This window comes from Microtus pennsylvanicus, chromosome 11 (genome assembly GCF_037038515.1).
Source record: "Microtus pennsylvanicus isolate mMicPen1 chromosome 11, mMicPen1.hap1, whole genome shotgun sequence".
Classification (NCBI taxonomy): Eukaryota; Metazoa; Chordata; class Mammalia; order Rodentia; family Cricetidae; genus Microtus; species Microtus pennsylvanicus.
Window position 1 is genome coordinate 48,368,895 of NC_134589.1, and position 21,304 is coordinate 48,390,198.

Below are 21,304 nucleotides of genomic sequence, written 5' to 3' on the forward strand. Positions count from 1 at the left end.
AAGGATATTAACTACATGGGAGAATGAATGATTCCTATGCAGCAGCAAGTTCCTGGACCATCTTATCTCTGCACACGACCCACTTCACAGACCCTCTCCTGACAACCAGCCTTGCAGAATCCAACATCCTGGATGGGTTTGCAAACACTGAACTGAGTTGATGGTGAATGTCACTTGTGGCCCCGCCCAAGGCTGCCGAGGCAAGTGGCTAAACTGCACTTCAGAGCCTCCCACACTTCTGCCTCAAGACAGGCAACCCTGCTCACAATTCTAAACCACAAGGAATCCTAAACTAACTCCTGAGAAGACAGAAAAATAACAAAACTAGGCTGGAGATGGCTCAGTGGTTAAGAGTACTGCTTACGTCTCCAGAGGACCACTACTCTGTGTTTGATTCTTAGAACCTACATGATGGCTCACAAACACCTGTTCACCTGTTACTCCAGTTTCAGGGAATCCTACACACTCTTCTGGCTTCCACAGGCACTGCATGCATGTGGAGCATTGATACACATGCAGGAAAAATATCCATACACATAAAAGTAACAAATAAAAATAAAAACTTATAAAAATATCAAACACCAAACATAAACCAAATACAAAAAAGGTTATGCAATGAGGGTAACACACTCTAGAGTTAAGATATTTATAAGGCAGAATTTTTTGTTTTCTTTTGTTTTTTCGAGACGGGGTCTGGAGCTTTGGAGCATGTCCTGGAACTAGCTCTTGTAGACCAGGCTGGCCTCAATCTCACAGAGATCTACCTGCCTCTGCCTCCCAAGTGCTGGGATTAAAGGCGTGCGCCACCACCGCCGCCCGGCTAAAATAGGGAATTTTCTAACCATTACATCTCAGAGAGATAAAACAGGTTGCCTTGAGATAGTAGTTCTGGTGTAGGAGGTACTGTTTGTGTGTTGCTTTCATTGATTAACGAATAAAGAAAGTGCCTTGGCCTATTTGATAGGGCGGAACATAGGTAGGCAGAGAAAACAACTGAATGCTGGGAGGAAGAAGGGCAGAGTCAAAGAAGCCATGGATCCTCTGCCTGAGATGGACAGTTAGAATCTCTGGTAAGCCACAGCCACATGGCAATACACAGATTAATGGAGATGGGTTAAACTAATATGTAAGAGTTAACCAAGAAGTTAGAGTTAATGGCCAAGCAGTGTTTTAGTTAATACAGTTTCTGTCTGGTTATTTCAGGTGTAAGCTAGCCAGGCGGCCGGGACAAACAAGGGGCCCTCTCCTTCCAACATAGTTCCTCTTCAAATTATCCAAGTGATCCTAAAAAATGCTGAAGAAAGTCCTTGTAAACACTGACTAGATGGCCACTCTGTGATTGTTTTCAACATGAAAAGGATATGAATTGCTTAGAAATTCAGACTTCTTTATTTAGCCAGGCTGCAAATGTTTTCCCCAAATGCTTCTAATCTTGGTCATGACACTTTTTCCATGACAATTAAATGTTTGCAGTTTCAATAAACATCAGATTTAATGTCAAAGACTGTGAATGTCAATTATGTGCCACCATAAGAGGTACTCACCTGCCCTTGCTATCCTGCATGTTGGGGTTGGCACCAGCCTGCAGGAGGGCCTCCGCAATCTGCGCCATTTCAGACATCACATCGGCTGAGTATTTCTTTGAACTATACAATGCTACAAGGTGCAACGGGGTCTCCTGGGCCCCCAATGTGGCAGCATTGACAAGGGCCCCATTCTTAATGAGGAATATAGAAGCAAAGAGATCTCCTTGAAAGAAATAACAGAACACACAATGACATGACAAGGACCAGTTGCTGTGGCCACTATTTCCTCTGAAGGCAGCAAGTAGATAACTGCAGACACAGAAGGACATCTGGTAGTGTTTGAAGCAATCTCTTGGAGAGCTGTAGGTGGAAATCCATGACAGTCCACGGTTACATTTTAACTCAAAAGGCTCTTTTTGTCTACCTTTTGATTATCCATGATGATCAAAGATATTCAAGATGTCTTCACTATCTTAACAATAACAGGTTTGGGTGGGAGAGATGGTTCAGTGGTGGCTCTTCCAGAGGACCCCCTAGCACTAACATGGTGGTTCACAACTGCGATCTGCCATCCATGGATTCTTCTCCTTCTCTCTTTCTCTCCCTCCCTCCCTCCCTCTCTCCCTCACTGGGTGGGTGAGTGGGTGATGGAAGCAGTTATTTTTCTCAGTGACCTCTAGGTGGCACCAATTAGCTTCTACCTGGGACTAGCCAACCAACGTGTTTAGAAACTGGCCTTAGCTAAAAAAATACTGGGGAAGAAAATAGATGAATTTCTGGGCTACTGGGTTTCACTTTAAGATAAGAGACAGGCTCTAATTCCAATCAATTCTGACTTCAGATAACTAAACTCTCTTATTAGAGTCCTACGTCTACTTCTAAAAACAGAAATGAGGACACAGGTACAAGAAAACCTTCAGATGGTTAGATTCACACAGAAAGCATTAAAGAAACCATCCTCTATCTGGTTTCTAATTGGCAGCATTCTCTTGTTCAGCCTCCCAAGTGCTAAGATTACAGGCAAAACCCAACATTCCCAGCTAACATTTTGATCACTTAAGTTTTTGTAAAGGACTTAGTGACTTTAAATCAAATTTACTTAAAGGTTAGACCCAAAAATTAATTCATAATTTATAATCATACATTTTATGTACTTTTGGCAAAAAAATAGGGTCTTGAGGAATTATTTGAATTTCTAAAAAAGTTGAATTAAGGGAAGTCAGTCTAGAGGGTAAACAAACAAGAAGAAAAACATGCAGAAAACAGGACAAAGCAGGGAACTGGAAGCAAGGACCTAGGTAAGGGTCTTACCAACAAGGAAACAGTACTCCACACACTTCCAATCTGATAGGGTCAGAGTGTGGATTGCACTCAACCACTGCTCAGCATGCTTAAATATCCGGGTTCGAGTCAGCACCAGAAAATGTACCTCCTACTGAAAACTTTTAGCCACTTGCTTTCCTCAGTCACCCACAATGCAGCTAAATGAGGCATTATTGTCATCATTTTTCCACATAAAAATATTCCTAACCAATGTTAAACAATTTGTAAATGCGCACAGAACTTTTCTTTCAGCTTTATGACAGTTTTATTCAGGGAACAAGCGTATTTAATAGTCCTTGTTTTTAAAAATTACTACAAACAACTGGTCAGGAAAGTCCAGGTTATTGCAGGTTGCTAAATAGTAGAAAACTAGAATTATTATGAAAGGACTCATAATCATGCTTAGGTCAGGCTAATCAGAGGAGATGTTAACAGTGTCTATGGCCTCACAGACCCTGACATCACCCAATTCTTCTGACAGACAGATGCATTTGCTTAGCTGGATGACCACTAATGTTTTGTGGATTCTAATGTGCATCTCCAAGTAAAGCCGGGCGGTGGTGGCGCATGCTTTTAATCCCAGCACTTGGGAGGCCTCTAGAGGCAGGCGGATCTCTGGGAGTTCGAGGCCAGTCTGGTCTACAAGAGCTAGTTCCAAGACAGGCACCAAAGCTACAGAGAAACCCTGTCTCGAAAAACAAAAAACAAACAAACAAAAAATCCAAGTAAGTAGACCTGGACCTCATTCATCTAGTAACAAACTTCCATCACTCATAATGAATTAGAAGCAAGGTCAGTAACCAAAGGCAGTACTCAGTTATTGGGTAATTAACAGCAAGTTGAAGAAGGCAAAGTCAAACGATCCCTCAGAAGGGGTGATAGCACATAGAATGCTAAAACCCAGAACACAGGAGGCAGAGCCAGGAGGATCACTGCAGGTCTGAGACCGGGCTCTACCACGTAGTGTTCTAAGCTAGCCAGTGTTTCAGAGGGACTTCAATGAAAAGATAACAATTCCTATAGGATCTGGTTATGGTACTCCAATGCCCAGGCAAGATAAAGGCAACCATGTTTACTCTATCAGTCAACTGGCATTCATTGTATGGGGCGCATCCCAATCCTGTCTCACTGTGTTAACAGCCTGGTAAAGCAGAAAGATCCCTTCCCATTTTGTAGACAAGAAAAGTCCCATGCTGTACTCCTTTCAAAGTTTGCTCTATTTACACTATAATTCACATACTTCCAGACATTTCACAAATTCAGAATGAAAGATTAAATCGTTCTAGAACACACATCAAAACTGTCTTGGCAATTCCTGTAACTAAGCAATTACCCAAATATTTAATAACTCACCAGGGATGTTTTTAATGAAACAAGAATTCAGCTCCCAGAGAGGAAAGGAACTTAAATTTTTTTTTTTTAAGTAACAAGTGAATCTGTTTCCAAAATAAACACCTCAGATACTAAACAGAGTGAGAAAGAACAATTCCCCACGTGGTAGAAGCTTTCCCAAGTGAGCACAAACCCAGAGCTAAGAGCTATGCGTACTTGGGAAAATACATCTCCTCTCCACAGAGACCTGCTCTAAGAGTTTCCTACCCAGTGATGAGTAAAACTTTCCACTCTACTAGCCAGCAAGCTTGACACTCCACATAACTCAGAAGGACGTTCACCCTAAAACCTTTGCCCAGAAAGGGGAGAAAGCTGCAGCTGCAGCATCATCAACATTCAAATAGTACATTCTGCTACAGAACAAAACCAAAGCCGAGGGAACAGCAGTGTTGTTGGTTGATGAACATCCATTTTCTGGCTAACATCACAAACATACACAAATACCTCTGTGTGCTAACTTAGAGGCTTTCACTTGTATAACTAAGACCTGTGCCATATAGCAGTTTTACTTTCAACGATTTTTGAGAAATCCAACACTGATTTTTCATAGTGGCTGTACAAGTTTATATTCCTATCAGTAAATATAATCCCAGAAAGGGGGGGGGGGAGCAAAAGCTGTCTCTGAGTTCACAGTCAACTGGTCTACATAGTGAGACTCTGTCTCAAAAAAATAAAACAAAACAAAATTCCCTTTTCTCTATATCCTCACTAGCACCTGTGAGGGGTTTTATGTCTTTGTTATTTATTTGTATGTGTTTTTTTTTAGGGAATGCACACGTGTGCAGGTACATGTGCCTGTCTGTGTACATGAATGGACCCAGAAGAAGCTGTTGGGTATCCCCTTCTCTTACTGTCTCTTTCTCTCTCTCTCTCTCTCTCTTTTTGTTTTCTGAGACAGGGTTTCTCTGTAGCTTTGGAGCCTGTCCTTGACCTAGCTCTTGTAGACCAGGCTGGCCTCGAACTCACAGAGATTCGCCTGTCTCTGCCTCCCGAGTGCTGGGATTAAAGGCGTGCACCACAGCCGCCCGGCTTTTACTGTCTATTTCTTTAAAGCAGTGTCTCTTGCCCACCGTAAGGGCTTATACTTTCTTTGACAGGCTGGAGGCAGAAAACCGAGAAGATCTGTCTCTGGCCTACCTTGGAAGTGGCTTTTTAAGGTGTACACACAGGACACCCAGCTTGCTACCTGTGTGCTGGGATTAGAACTCTGCTCCTCATGATTGACTCTTAACCACCGATCCATCTCTGCATTTGTCCTTTATTTATTTTTTTTAAGTTTTTCGAGACAGGGTTTCCCTGTGGCTTTGGAGCCTGTCCTGGAACTAGATCTGTAGACCAGGCTCGTCTCGAACTCACAGAGATCCGCCTGCCTCTGCCTCCCGAGTGCTGGGATTAAAGGCGTGTGCCACCACCGCCCGGCTTGTCCTTTATTTTTTTTAACATTTATTTATTTCATGTGTACGTATGTAAGTAGGCATGCACTGGACCATTGCCTGGGTGTAGAGGTCAGGGGACAACTTTCCAGAATCAATTCTCCCCTTCCACCACACGAGCTATGGCAGTGAGTGCCTTTACCTACTGAGCCATCTCTTTGTCCTGTCATTTATTTTCCTGATGACAACCACTGAAACTGGAATGAGACAGACTCTCAAAGGAGTTTTAATTTGCATTTTCCTGGTGGCTAAAAATGTGCACTTTCGAGTTTTATTCGCCATTTGTATATCCTTTTTTTTTTTAAAAGATTTATTCATTTATTACATATACAGTGTTCTGCTTGCATGTATGGTTGCAGGCCAGAAGTGGGCGCCAGATCTCATTACAGATGGTTGTGAGCCACCATGTGGTTGCTGGGAATTGAACTCAGGACCTCTGGAAGAGCAGTCAGTGCTCTTAACCTCTGAGCCATCTCTCCAGCCCTATATCCTTTTTTTGAAAGCTGACAGTTTAGCTCATTTAAGGACTGGATGCTTAAAAACAGTTCTTTACACTTTTTGAATATTACCTATCTGATATGGAACCAGCAAAGGCATTCTCCCGTTGTCTCTTACTTGTGGTGACAGTTTTCTCTGTGGTATAGAAGCTTCTTCATTTTGATTCAGGGGAGTATTTCCTTGCTACTGGAATACTGTTAAAAAACCCTTGCCTCTGCCTGTACCTTGAGGTATTTTAGCTACGCCTCTTTCTTCTAGCACAGTGGTTCTCGACCTTCCAAACACTGAGACCCTTTTAATACAGTTCCTCATGTTGTGGTGGCCCCTAACCATAAAATTATTATTATTGCTACTTCATAACTGTAATTTTGCTACTATTATGAATCGTAATGTAAACATGTGGTATATAACTCCACAGTTCAGAACTGCTGCTCTAGCAGTTTCCAAGTTCCTAATCTTACTTTTAAGGTTATAAATCCATTCTGAAATGGTTTTTGTAAAGGTGAGAGGCAGCCAGGTTCATCCTTTGTTAAAGAGAAGCCCAGAAAGTGTTAGATTCTCTAGAGCTGGAGTTACAGGCAGTTATGAGGCACCAAATGGGTGCTGGAAAGTCAAACACACTCTTAACCACAGAGCTGTCTCTCCAGGCCCACCAATTTATGTTTTTGAGAAATTTCTCAAAAAAGGATACTACAACTATGCATTTATTTATTCCTGGGCCCTCAAAGTTATATATATATATATATATATATATATATATATATATATATATATATATATATATATATATATATATATAACAGGTCCAGGTGGCATTATGAACAGACAAACTGACAAAGCCAATAGTGTTTTAGACCCTCTGACCCAACAATCACAAGTTCTAAGTCACACTAGTTGAGTGTACAGACTCAAGGTCTTTTGGGAATTCCTAGAACTGAGTCTAGGAAGCTTCAAAACTATACAGAGAAAAATGTAATTCATTTCTCCTTACCTCTTTGGATTCCTTTATGTAACAAGCTCCAGCCATTCTTGTCTACCATGTCCACATCAGCTTTATGACTAACCAGAGTGGTGGCAATACTCTCTAGTCGCCGAGAAAGAGCCAGATCTAATGCAAGATCTCCATTATGATCCATTTCGTTCAGCTTCCCAGGGAGCTGAACAGAGAAGTCAGGAAATCAGCACTCAGACAGAAAATACAGCCCACTTTAATCTTTCCCAACTTAAAATATCTGCCTCTCGAGTGCTGAGAGACAGGGTCTCAATATGTACATCAGGCCAGTCTTCAAACTCACAAGAAATGGCCTTTCTTCCATAAATACGTATGTCATCACACTTATTCTCCAAGTGCCAATTCTAATGCTATGTCACCATGGTGTTGCTGAGTCTCCAAATTCAACTTTATCACAGACTTTCTATCGGGCCTCCTGAGAGCACTCACTTTCAGTGTCAATAAACAACAGTGACGAGAGAGCAAAAAGCAACAAAGCTGATCAAAGGACCACAGAGAAAATGGAGATAGCAGCGGAGGAGGGAGGAACAGAACACAGGAGACAGGGACAAAAGAGGAGGGGGGGACAGACATCAGACACAACAATGTGGGACACAGACACCAAAGACAAGCCTGCATAGAGAACTTTATAACAAAGAGTTAGGATTTTCATGAAAGGTGACTTAACAGAGAGTCCTCCTTAGCACAAACATCCATGATTAACCATACTTCCACCTGCATTCCATTGAAGACAGTGTGGGATGAAGAATAATGCCCTCCACCCCCACTCCACAGATGTCCATGCCCTTATTACTAAAATAATGTGAGGATGTCAATTACATGGCAAAAAGTACCCCTGCAGATGTGATAAGGCTAAGTACCTTGAGCTAGGGCGATTCCTGAACCAGCCAACAGGGCCCTACTTTGTAACAACATTCATTCTTAAAAGTGAAACAGGAAAGTAGAAGACCAGGTCATTAAGGGGTGAAATTAGGACTTGGCCTGTCATTGCTGGCTTTAGGGATGGAAGCAAGGCTTTTTTGAAGTTAAAGACTGAGGACATCTAGAGGCTGAGAATAGTCTTAAGCCGACAAGAAAAATGGAGACCTTGGACCTCTAGAGAATTCTGCTGTCAACTTATGAGAACAGGAAATGGATTCTTTCCTACAGCTCCACAAATGACCAGTCTATAAACAATGTAATTTTAATCTTGTGACTTCTGGTGTAGATCTCCAACAGCAAAGCTGATAAATAATAAAGTGATAGATTGCGGTTACTATTGTAAACTATATAATTTTATGTGCATAAGTGTTTCTGCCTGCACGTAGTATGTGGACCATATGTATACCTGGTGCCTCCAGAGGTCAAAAGGTGTTGGGTTCCCTGGAAATGGAGTTACAGAGGGTTGTGAGCTGTCATGTGGGTGCTGAGAACCAAACCTGTGTCCTTTGCAAAAGAAGCAAGTACTCTCAACCAGCCCAGAATGTGTGTGGGCTTAGGGCACAGAATTTGTGGAGACTTGTTTTGGTAAGAAATAAAAACAAAGATAGGGGCCTGAAGTCAGGTAATGTTGTGACAGCCATCTGGAAATGTAAATGTGCTTTGGACTGTACTAAGACTGATGAATTCTGAGGAACAGAACAGAACAGAAAATGCTCAAAAGCAACCTGAACATGTCAGAAGTACTTTCTTAGAATGTCCAGTCACAGTAGAGATGGAAGCAGAATCGAGATAGCATTAAGGTTTGGGGAGAGACAGGGAAAAATGGAAATGCTTCTATAATACCTGGGAATCCATTTCAATCAGATAGAGGAAGACCACATCTTCTCTCTCCACTTTGATAGCTTTATGTAATGGGTAATCTGTCTTGGATTTGATCATTTTGTATAACAACTGAGCACTCAGGCTACTGAAGTCCTCCTTTCGCAAGTCATCCTAGGGATTGAAAACAATGAAAAGTGTTAACATATAGAGGTTACAGAGCTCACACAAAGTCCACAGTAAGAAAACGACCGAGTCAGGATCTGTATTTAAGAGGCACTTGCCACCACACTTTTACCCATCCCAGCTCTGCTGAGCCTCAGAGACTGGACAGCTGAACATCAATGTTGACCTTCAACAGGAACCAAGCCATGTAAAAGCCTGACTATGAGCTTGGAGTCCTTTTCCTACTAAGTCTACTAAGATGGCAATTTCAAAACAAATCAAAACTGCAGCAAACAATTCACTGAGTCCCAGCTGTTCTCCAAAGCTGTGCCCCTACCAGAAAGGGATAGTTATCACTCTGTCAGTTCTTTAAAACTACCTTTCAGCAGGTATAGCAGTATATGCCATCAATTCCAATGTCTAGAGGCTGAGGCATGTTTGCCGTAAGTTTGAGATCAATCTGGGCTACATAATGAGATCTTATCTTAAAGCAAAAAAATACAATAACTCCACTTTTCTACTGGTACTGGGGATGAAAGTGAGGGCTTCATGTATGCTAGGCAAGCATTGCACCACTGAGCTAATTCCCAGCCCTTTAAAAATTCTTTTTTTTTTTGATTTTCAAGACAGGGTTTCTCCGTAGCTTTTGGTTCCTGTCCTGGAACTAGCCCTTCTAGACCAGGCTGGCCTCGGACTCACAGAGATCCGCCTGCCTCTGCCTCCCAAGTGCTGGGATTAAAGGCGAGCGCCACCACCGCCCGGCTAAAAATTCCTTAGAGAAAGGGTCTTGCTAAGTTCCCCAGGCTGGTCTTGAACTTACTTTGCAGCTTGGCCATGAACTCTTGCCTTAGCCTTTCAAGTAGTTGAGATTATAGGTCTATGGCACTAAGGGCACTCACACCAACTGTTAGAAAACTTTCTTTAGAATTCCAAAGTTCCTCCAATAATGTTGTACACAAAACAATCACAAAAGCTAGTTCATAAAACAACATAGATTGTTTTATATATTATTTATTTAATGAAAAGGGGAAAAAAAACTTCGCTTGTAAACCCTGTGCTTGGAAGGAGACAGGATTCCTGGAGCTCACTGGCCAGCTTGACTCACCTAATCGGCAAGCTCTCGGCCAGTAAGAGACCCTGTCTCAAAATATAGTGGATGGTACCTGAGTAAGTCCACCAGAGGTTGTCCTCTGGCCTCCACAAGCACATATGAACACCTGCATACACATAAAAAACCAAAACTGTAACAAAGAGATGTAAAGCCTCTTATTTATAACAAAAACTCAAGAAAAGAAGCTGAAGTTTAAGAATGCCTCTTGTAGTGGAGGAAGCTCTTCCATGGGCAGCTGCATGCTGAGTCTCAGCCTCTCAAGGACAACACTAAAGGCAGATGTTCCTTCTTGGCATCTGCTCCTGAACCTCAGCTCCCTCTGCCTGGTGCAATCTAAACCCTTAGAACACTTTCAGAACAGAAACAAACCTCACAGACCATCCATCAAACTGCTTCTTTTTTAATACTGCAAGCTGCAAAGACGATGTGCCCGAGGAGCGACTACAGAAGCAGGGCTTACACTGGATCTCGCTCTGTCAACACCTCTCAATCCTTACTCACCCAGTGACTTGCAATAATTTCTGCACAGTAGTTCATTAGTGTGCTGGCATTTAGTTCCTCTGCAGTTTGATAGAAGCGAATACAGTTCCTAACATTCACCAGAGACATAACACCCTTCTCACATCTGTAAGAGAGTTTTCATTAATGATGAACAGTATTAGTAAGGCATATACATTCATAAATAAATAAATCAAAGTTAATGATTAAGACACTAGTTATGTCTAAGAAAAACTAAGGTGTAAGATTGAACAGTATGTTTGATAAAAAAAAGTATGTATAGATTTTTACTTGTGGAAATCAATTTTTATTATGATTTTACTAAAACTGACCATACACATTTTATTTTTGAGACAAGGTATCTCACTATGTAGCCCAGGCTAGCTCTGAGGTTAGGCTCCTCTTGACTCAGTCTGGGATTACAGTGTGCTTTGCAGTCTCGTACTAGACAGTATATTAATCGAACAGAATCAAAATAACGTGCAAAAAAATATGAAGCAGAATACCTCAGTAGCCTCAAAAGTAATCACTTGAAACTTCTGAATCATGTGCACAGGCCACTTTGTAATCAAACACAAACAGACTGGCTTCAGTTCTTTGGCACTGAATTGTATGGAACATGCCTACAGATTTCAGACAACTCTATTATGCTAACTTTATTACTCTCATGATTTCAAATGTGAGGGTCTATGCTTAATAAATACCTCCTTGAAAGTTCTTCCAAAAGATAAATTTTTATTTCGTTTAAATTATAATTCAGAGGGATAGAAAGATGCCTCAGAGGTCAAGAGCACTGGCTGTTCTTCTAAAGGACTCAGATCCAATTCCCAGCACCCACATGCAAGTACACAATCATCTAACTTCTAAGTTCTAGGGGATCCAATGCCCTCTTCTGGCCTTCATGGGTACCATATTTATGTGCTGCACAGACATATATGTAGCCAAAATACTTACTGATATATAATAATAATCATGATGATTAAAATAAGTGAATAAACTATAATTCAGGGTTTGGAAAGTAAGACAATGGTAGAATGTTTGTCTAGGATGTATTTGTATTTGGGAAGTCCTGGGTTCAATCTTTAGCAACACTGGGTGTGGACTGAATAGACAGCTCAGCCCCTAGGACCAGTTGTTCTTCCAAAGGAGGACCTTAAGTTTGGTTCCCAGCACATATCCACAACTGTCTGTGACTCCTGTTCTAGGAGATCTGGTACTCTCTTCTAGTCTCCCCAGATACATGCCCCTCCACATATACATATAAATAAAACTTTTACATTTATAATTACATTTTAAAGGACCACCCAAAATAACTATAAGATGGTAAAATAATTATGAGTCAGATCTAGTATGCAAGAGACTATGGATTCAATCTCGAGTGTCACACACAAATCAGACCACAGTATGTTAAGAGAAAACTGGGCACAATGGGTGTCTCCACAAAGCCAGGCAACAAGACTTGATGAATGACTAACAAGATATCAGCTATATCCTCGTGGCACAAAGTTGTCTCCACATCCTAGCATAGAAGATATAGAATTTATTCTATGATGGATTACCTGGAAACCATATTGTGCCTCCCACAAAATGAGGCCTACCGAGAAAGGTGGCTGCTGCAAAATAATTCTTTTCTACATTATGAATATGTATTACCCTCATTGGCTAATAAAAAGCTGACAGGCTGGTAGCTGGGCAGGAAGTTAGGTGGGAAAGCCAAACTGAGAATGATGGGAAGAAGGGCAGAGTCAGGAGAGACACCAGCCAGCCTTCTGCCCAGTCTCCTTGAAAGTCATCCCAAAAGATATGCTAGAGGACAGGTAAAACCACGAGCCACGTGGCAATACATAGATGAATAGAAATGGGTTAATTTAAATGTAAGAGTTAGCTAATAACAAGCCTGAGCCATCAACAGAACGTTTATAATTCATATTCAACATCTTAGTCGTTAATTTGGGACTGGGCAGTCGGGACAGGAAACGTCTGTTTAAAGCAGTACTTCAATCACATTTACCCCACATGTCCTGTCTGGTTTCTTTTCTCTTTGGTTTTTGAGATAGGGATTCTCTGTGTAGCTCTGGCTGTCCTAGAACTACCTTTGTAGACTAGACTGGCTTGAATTAGTTATCTGCCTGCCCTTGCCTCCCACGCACTAGAATTTAAAGTATGTACCACCACCACACTCAGCTAGTTTTCTGGTTTTCATATCAACTCATGTATGTGAGAAGTAAGAACTACTGAAAGAAAAAAAAACATAGCTGAATAATGGTTGGGTTGTAGATGATTAGCATTTTCTATATATAATTCTATGTTTTACACATTGCATACACTGAATATGTATTTATAATCAGGAAAAATATTGTCACTTTTATACATACTCCTTTGTAAGAGAATTTTCTGGTATTATTAAAAATAAAACCCTTCTGTGGTAGTTTGAATGTAATTGGTCCCCATAAGCTAGCTCATAAGGAGTGGCACCAGTGGAAGGTTGGCCTTGTTGAAGGAAGTGTGTCACTGTGGGGCCAGGCTTTGAGGTCTCTTGCTTAAATTTCACTCATTGCACAGTCTACTTCCTGCTGGCTGGAAGATACAGAACTCTCTCAGCTCCTTCACTACCACCATGATAACGGACTGAACCTCTAACTGTAAGCTGCCATCTCAATTAAATGTTTTCCTTTATAAGAGCTGCTGTTGTCATGATGTCTCTTCACAGCAAAAGAAACTCTAAGATACCTACATTTTTATCAATTTAATTATTAACATTTCCAAACCATCAGGACCTCTTTATCACTGCCTCTTGAGCTATTATCTTAGAGTGTTATTTCTCTGCGTAAAAGCAGTGGGCACACGTGTGACCTCATTAAGAGCAAGCACTCAGCTGGGCAGTGGGGGCGCACGCCTTTAATCCCAACACTCAGGAGGATCTCTGTGAGTTTGAGGCCAGCCTAGTTTATAGAACGAGTTCCAGGACAGGCTCCAAAGTTACAGAGAAACCTGGTCTCAAAAACAAAAAAACAAAAAACAAAAAAAACAACCCAACAAAACAAAATGAGCCAGCACTCACTCTAGTCCTGGCCTCTTCCATCGCAGCTCTTAAGAGAGCTGTGACAGACAACAGTCACATCCAACAGTACAGATTGGAGCATCTGGTAATGTTGATCATTATGAAGCCTAATCAATCAATATACTAATTAAATGATCCATTATACTAATTAAATGATCTATACAAAGCCAGAACATTTTTATTAAAGCAATTTAATTTATAAGCAAGTCTGATATGGTGAATGAGAAAGCACAGGATATCTGGGGGAAAAAATATAAACAATCTAATTAAAATGAGTATGAGTATACTCCTAGGTAGTGCATAAACTTACTAAACAAACACAATAGTTAACTGGAAGGCCTCAATATTAAAGCTAGTTAAGTTAATAATCTAGCCCTATACAGCTTGGACCTGTTTATGTTTAAATTAGTTTTAGATATTAAAACAGTTCTCAATCCCAGATCACTTACAGATAGTTGGGAAGAATGTCTATGGATTCCTGTGGAGCTGTGGGGGCCAATCCAGAGGAAAAGCCCTCTCACAGTAAAAACAAAGTAAGCAGCTCCTAGTAGCCGAGTCTCCCTTGGATCTCCTAGGTGGGATCAATAGAGCAATAAACAGAATATCTTGATGGCTGAAACTAGTCCCTCAACCAGCCAGGAGAGAAGCTAATTTTTTTTTCATGCACCCATGAAAATAAAAATATTATGAGCCGGGCAATGGTGGCACACACATTTAATACCAGCACTAAGGAGGTAGAAGCAGGTGATCTCTGTGAATTAGAGGCTGACCTGGTGTACAGAGTGAGTTCCAGAACAGACAGGTGCTGTGGGATAATGATTTGTACACTGTAAAGATTTATCACTTGTGTTGGTTTAATAAAACACTGAATGGCCAGTACCCAGGCAGGAAGTAAAGGCAGGGCAACCAGACTAGCAGAATTCTGGGAAAAGGAAGGGCGAAGTTAGCAGTAGCTAGCCAGACATAGAGAAAACAAGATGAGAATGCCTTACTGAGAAAAGGTACCAAGTCATGTGGTTAAACATTGATAAGAATTATGGGTTAACTCAAGTTTTAAAAGCTAGTTAGTAATAAGCCTGAGCAATAGGCCAACCAGATTATAATTAATACAAACTCCTTTGTGTTCATTTGGGACTGAATGGCTGTTGGACCAGGCAGGACAAAAACTTTCGTCAACAACCAGAGCCAGGGTTACAGACAAACCTGAGAAAGGGGGAGAAGCAGGGCAAAGGGGTAATGAGAAGACCCCCAAACAAAACTAAACAAAACAAAATTATGAAGTACTATAAAAAGACTACATTGGGCTGAAAAATTAACTCAGAAGCTAAGTGTACTAACTGTTCTTCCAGAGGTCTCAAGTTCAAATTCCAGCAACCACATGGCAGCTTACAACTATCTATAATGAGATCTGATGCCCTTTTCTGGTGTGCAGGCATGCATGCAGACAAGACAATATATACATAAATATGTTTAAATTAAAAAAAAGACATTAATCAAGCTGGCCACCAACAGGCAGAGATACAACAGGTGCACAAAGATTTCTGCCTGACACTGTTGAATGAGCATTTTGTCCCCTGTTATTCTATAATACCAACTTGGGAAAGGAACAGAGAAAATGCACTTTAATAACATACTGTGACAGCTCCTTGGGACCTCAAAAGCAGTTAACTTCAATGAAGTAAGCTCTTATCAATACTGGCTACAAAACCTACTGAACCATATACTCTTTGGATTAAGGTAAGCACTAAAGTGCTTCCAAAAAGGAGTATATAACCAAGAACTTCATCTGCTATGTCTATCCAAAGGCAGAATAAAATGTTGAGGAAAACAGAATGAAAGGCAAAGTCAAGAATGTGGAACCTGGAATCTATTCTTCCATATGCAGTTGTCAGTTTACACAATCACATAGCCTCAGGTAACAAGCCAGCAGAAGAAAGAACAACTAGCACTGGCAAAATTTAGCTTACCAGTAACACAAAGCAAGGGAGAAATCAGTCTCTCCCACATCACCTTTACAGAACCCTGGCAATCCTTCACGTATCAGAAGCTGCTTTCACACAGCTTGGCACAATTAAGTTTAGCCACCACCTTGCAGGGCACATCTGTTGTGACTTGCCTCTCCCTAAGGAGCTGAAGCTGAAAGCGATTGGCCAGTTTCATCAACTCAGTCAGGAACACATCGTCCTCTCTGAACTCTAACTCATCGGTATAGATCCAGCGAAGCATGGTCATCGCCACCTCAGGATTCGCATCTAGTTAGAAAAAGAAAGTAGATGACACACTTAGGTCTTCTAGAAGTAACCCTAAAATCTGTGGTAAGGGAAGTAAATAATGGTATGCCTAACTCAAGGAACTATACTGTAATAGGCCCCAAACCTTAGCACAACTGACACCATGATGGAACTATCATTCAGGCCTGGAACCAAGCACATAGGCAACCAACACCTGCCAAAAGAGAACAAAGACCTATAAGTTTTAGGAAAGTCCCTAAACTTATTAACCTTGCTTCCGGCTTCTGTAACTCCACTTCTGACTAACTGAGGTATATCATCCCAAGACATGGTTTTTTTTGTGTGTGTTTAAAATCCCACCTCGAGAAATGCTTGGAACTGCGCTTGGGTCCCAAACACCCAATGTAGTTACAGACCAGCTAATAAAAACTTTCTATTTGCTTACACCTGTGTCCAGTGGTCTTTTCTGGGGAATACCTCTTAACAACACAGCCATTAAAAATGGTGACAGTTGTCTAGGCAGCATCCAATTTCAGAAAAATGTTAAAGTTTTTGTATGAGTAAACCATAGGGTCAAATTCATTTGAAACATAAGACAATTTCAGAATATTTTTCATTTCTTTTCCCCCCACTTTGAGACAGGGTCTCTCTACATAGGCCTATCTGTCCTGGAACTCTCTATGTAGAGGAGGTTGACCTTGTCCTCACAGATATCTGCCTGCCTCTGCCTCATTAAAGGCATTAACTACACACTCAACAGAATTCCTAATACAGACTAGCCACGGTTTTATTTATTTATTTTTAGTCATTTATTTGTGGTGCTGGGAATTAGAAGGCTTTATTTTATGTGTGTGGGTGTTTTGCCTGCAAGTATGGCTATGCACTAATTGCATTCTTGGTACCCATGGAGACCAAAAAGGGTGCTGAACCCCCAGAACTAGAGTTACAGATGGCTGTATCCCACCGTATGAGTACTTGGAATAAAAGTCAGACTCTCTGGAAGAGCCACCAGGATACCACTGAACTATCTATCTCTCCAGTCTCTAGCCAAGATTTTTAAAGACTGAATAAACTTTTACACAAGAATTACTCACATAGGTTGTTATTCTAAACAAACAATAGGGTAAATACAGAGAATAATAATGAAAAACTGAAGCCAGGTGCTTGCCTTTAATATCAGTACTTGAGAGGTGGAGGCAGGTAGATCTCTGTGAGTTCAAGGCCAGCCTGGTCTACAGAGGAAGTTCCAGGACAGGCTCCAAAGCTACAGAGAAACCCTGTCTCAAAACAAACAGACAAACAAGTAATGAAGAACTGAGAGAAAAATGTTTGTTTACTTTGAAACAAGATCTCTCACTCTGTAGCCCAGGCTGATGTGGAACTAACAGCAATATTCTTGCTTCACCCTCCCAAAATTATGGGATTACAGGTACAAGCCACCATATTTTGCTTACAAAATCTTAAGAATCCAATAGAAAGTAAATAAAAACATAGTATATATGCAATGGCAAATCTGCAGCAATTAAGACTACACAGATACATTCATGACAATATATTTTACTCTTCTGGCTTTTGGGGGGGCTACCACTCAACTCCCCCCTCCCCCGTTAAAAAATGACACATGGAGGCTTTTTCTTAGTTATGAATGCCCGGTCTTAGTTTGGCTTGTTTCTTAGTTATGAATGCCCGGTCTTAGTTTGGCTTGTTTCTTAGTTATGAATGCCCGGTCTTAGTTTGGCTTGTTTCTTAGTTATGAATACCCGGTCTTAGTTTGGCTTGTTTCTTAGTTATGAATACCCGGTCTTAGTTTGGCTTGTTTCTTAGTTATGAATACCCGGTCTTAGTTTGGCTTGTTTCTTAGTTATGAATACCCGGTCTTAGTTTGGTTTGTTTCTTAGTTATGAATACCCGGTCTTAGTTTGGCTTGTTTCTTAGTTATGAATGCCCAGTCTTAGTTTGGCTTGTTTCTTGTCAAGTTTTTCTTCATTTTCCCATCTATCTTTTTCCTTTTCTTCTGTATATCTTACTTTTACTCTGTGGCTGGCTGGGCGGCTTGGTGGCTGGCCCTTGACGTCCTCCTCTCCTTGTTCTATCTTGGTCCTTTTTTTTTCTTCCAGATTTCTCCTTTGCTTCATACTCTCTGCCCCAGCCCCACCTATCCTTTCTCCTGCCTCGCTATTGACCATTCAGCTCCTTATTAGCACCATCAGGTGTTTTAGGCAGGCAAAGAAACACAGCTTTGGGGCTAGAGAGATGGCTCAGTGGCTAAAAGCACTAAATGCTCTTCTAGCTGAACCTGGGTTCAATTTCAAGCACCCACAGGGCAGTTCACAACGGTCTGTAATTCCCAGATCTGACACTCACACACAGACATACATGCAGGCAAAATACCAATGCACATAAAACAAAACTATCATTAAAAAGAAAAGAATCACAGTTTCACAGAGTTAAACAAATGCAGCATAAACAAAAGTAACACACCTTAAAATAATATTCCCCAACAGAGGTTTAAAGAACTAAGAATTCATTTTGTATCTCATTTTTGCTCTATATATGAGAGTATAAATATACCATTGTGTATATGCATATACATCCAATCATACAGCTCTGTCTATCCATAATCTATCCATCAAAAAAGGACATAGACTAAAATATCAACAACAATTTATTCATGATTATTTTTTATTTTAGCTAATCTTTACCTTGATTTTTATTTAATAAACATATTATTTGTATATTTTTTAAAGTTAAAGACTATACAGTTACTTGAAAGAAATGTTTACTATAAAAATCATCATTTAAAATATCTAAACTAGTGCTAGGATATGACTCAGTTAGTATTGATTGCTTAGCATGCACGCCTTTAATCCCAGCACTCTGGAGGCTGAGGCTGGTGGATCTCTCTGTGAGGTCAGGCCAGTGTGGTCTATAAGAGCTAGTTCCAAGACAGCTAGGGCTGTTACACAGAGAAACCCTGTCTCAAAAAACAAAGGGGGGAATAAACAGAAACAGAAACAAAACAAACAAAAAGATGATCAGCCTAATATATATATGAGCTCCACATCAACCTGGGTAACATAGCAAGATTCTACTTCATAATAAAAATAAGTAGGGCGGAAGTGTATGTGGAGTGGTGGTGGAGTGCTTGTCTAGCATGTGAGAGACCCTGAGTTCAAACCGCAGAACTGTAATAAGCAAAACACTATATCCAGCAACTGCAGTACATTCTCTTTCTAAGTGCGCACAGTATTTTCCCTGAGACAGATATACACTGAGCCATAAAAGAGGGACTCTTGTAGCCCTGACCAAAATGTCACTGACAGTACACCAAAGTGTCACAAATCTCACAACTGCTAGAATTACCAATTTTTGACAACTTAAGTATCAAAAGATGGTAGCCTACTCTTAACATCTTTCTAAAAAATTTGAGTAATTCTCAAGTTTTTATTATCTTTTCTAGGCTTTGCAAACTATGTGACTGTGGAGTCAAGATACATTTTGCGAGGGACACTTCATAATCAAATAGTTCTTGGAAATTATCCTAGTTTTAATCTATAGGCAGTCAGAGAAATGTGGCTTCAGAAGATTACATTGTTAAAGAGAAAAGCTACAACACTGGATGCATTCATATAGACTGGAGCCTTCTGGTAAAGACCTCCCATAAAGGCATTTCCATTGTAGGTGTGAATGATACATGCATCTGCTTTTATGTGTGTTTATCTGTGCTTACAAGGAGAATTGAGGGTTTCAAGTCAAACCTTAGAAATTATCATAAAGACAGTTCACTCCAAACAAGAGAAACATGAAAGATCTTTTCTCCTAAATCCAGGGGATCAACACCTGTTTTCCTGAACAACACTGTTCAAGGTTAGCCACCCCTGGCACCCTGAACTGGCTATAAGTCCCAATTCCCATCTCCTCTGCAGCATACACACAGAGCAGCTACTTTGTTATATTCATGGCCCGGGCCTGAAATGATTTGGTAACAGTCCATTACTTCCCCCAGAGCATAAGCTCTGAGGCAGAGATGCATCCTAATCACTCAGCCTTCAGCACATACAGACAGACAGACCTTCTGAACTGGAGAGCCTCTCAACAGACACCTCAGCAGAGCTTTCACAGTCAAGCATTTCTGAAAATGTACCCTCCACACTCATTCTCTCTCCTGCTCTGCAGATCAAACCCAGGAATTCACACATGCTAAGCAAGCACTCCTAGTCCAATATCCTATTTTAATATCCTGACAGATTCCATGTAACACTTATTACAATAGTCACTAAGAATAGAGTTCAATAAAAAGTTTGTTTCGTGCCTTGTTTTCAAGAGTAGTTAAGCAAATACTAACAAAATACGATTTTAGGTAAACTTTTGAAAACTTCTACATTTAGCCATAAGCTATAAATATACATATGACAACAATAGAAATAATTCAGTATATATCTATTAAAAACCTTCCTTAATGTTAATTTACTTATGTGTATGTGTAATTTGCATACACATCATGATGCATATGTAGAGACTAAAGTACAATTTGAAGAGGTGAGTTCTTTCCTTCAAGTCATCAGGCTTGGTGGCAAATACCCTTACTCACTGAGTCATCATCCCAGCCCTGTTAAAATTCTTTTTAAAGAAATTTACTAATTATGTTTAAGGTGTATAGCATGTTGTTAGGAGATACACATATAGCTGGACATGGTGGCACACGCCTTTAATTCTAGCGCTTGGAAGTTAGAGCAAATAGACCTCTCTGAGTTCCAGGTTAGCCTGATTTACACAGTGAGATGTTACCTCATACAAATAAATAAAGAGATGCATGCACAAAAATTACTATATAATGGGGCTGTAGATGGCTCAGTGGTTAAGAGCATATACTGCTCTTGTAGACCACCTGAGTTTGGTTCTCAGTACTCACAACCACACGTTAATTCTAACTTCAGGGAGATCTGTCTACTCAGGTACCACGCACACAGGCACATACCAACACAGAGATACACTAAAAATAAATAGGGCTAGAGAGCTGCAGCAGCGCTAAGAGCACATATTACTACTGCAGAGGAACCAAGTTAGGTTTCCGGAAGTCACAACATGTCGTTCACAACCCTACAACTCAAGATCCAGGAAAATCTGATGCCTCCAAAAACACCTGCATTATCATGTACATACATACATACACACATACCCATATATATGAATCTAAGCATAATTGTATGTATACACACATACATATACACATAATTTAAAAAATAAAAATTTTTAAGCCGGGCGGTGGTGGCACACACCTTTAATCCCAGCACTCGGGAGGCAGAGGGAGGCG

At 40.6% G+C, this 21,304-nt stretch overlaps 1 protein-coding gene across 2 annotated transcripts in view; it reads right to left on the reverse strand.

Annotated features, from left to right (window-relative positions):
• Positions 1-21,304, reverse strand: part of Ankfy1 (ankyrin repeat and FYVE domain containing 1) — a 62,869-nt gene that overhangs the window by 26,814 nt on the left and 14,751 nt on the right. Inside the window, exons 4-8 of one of the 2 annotated variants that reach the window (XM_075991741.1) lie at positions 15,876-16,011; positions 10,702-10,825; positions 8,949-9,098; positions 7,164-7,329; positions 1,545-1,749 (exon numbers count right to left, since the gene is read on the reverse strand). In XM_075991741.1, the coding sequence (XP_075847856.1) occupies positions 1,545-1,749; positions 7,164-7,329; positions 8,949-9,098; positions 10,702-10,825; positions 15,876-16,011 (781 nt within the window). Of the gene's footprint in view, positions 1-1,544; positions 1,750-7,163; positions 7,330-8,948; positions 9,099-10,701; positions 10,826-14,208; positions 14,498-15,875; positions 16,012-21,304 lie in introns of those variants that run through there. The other variant, XM_075991743.1, reaches the window with a different exon arrangement.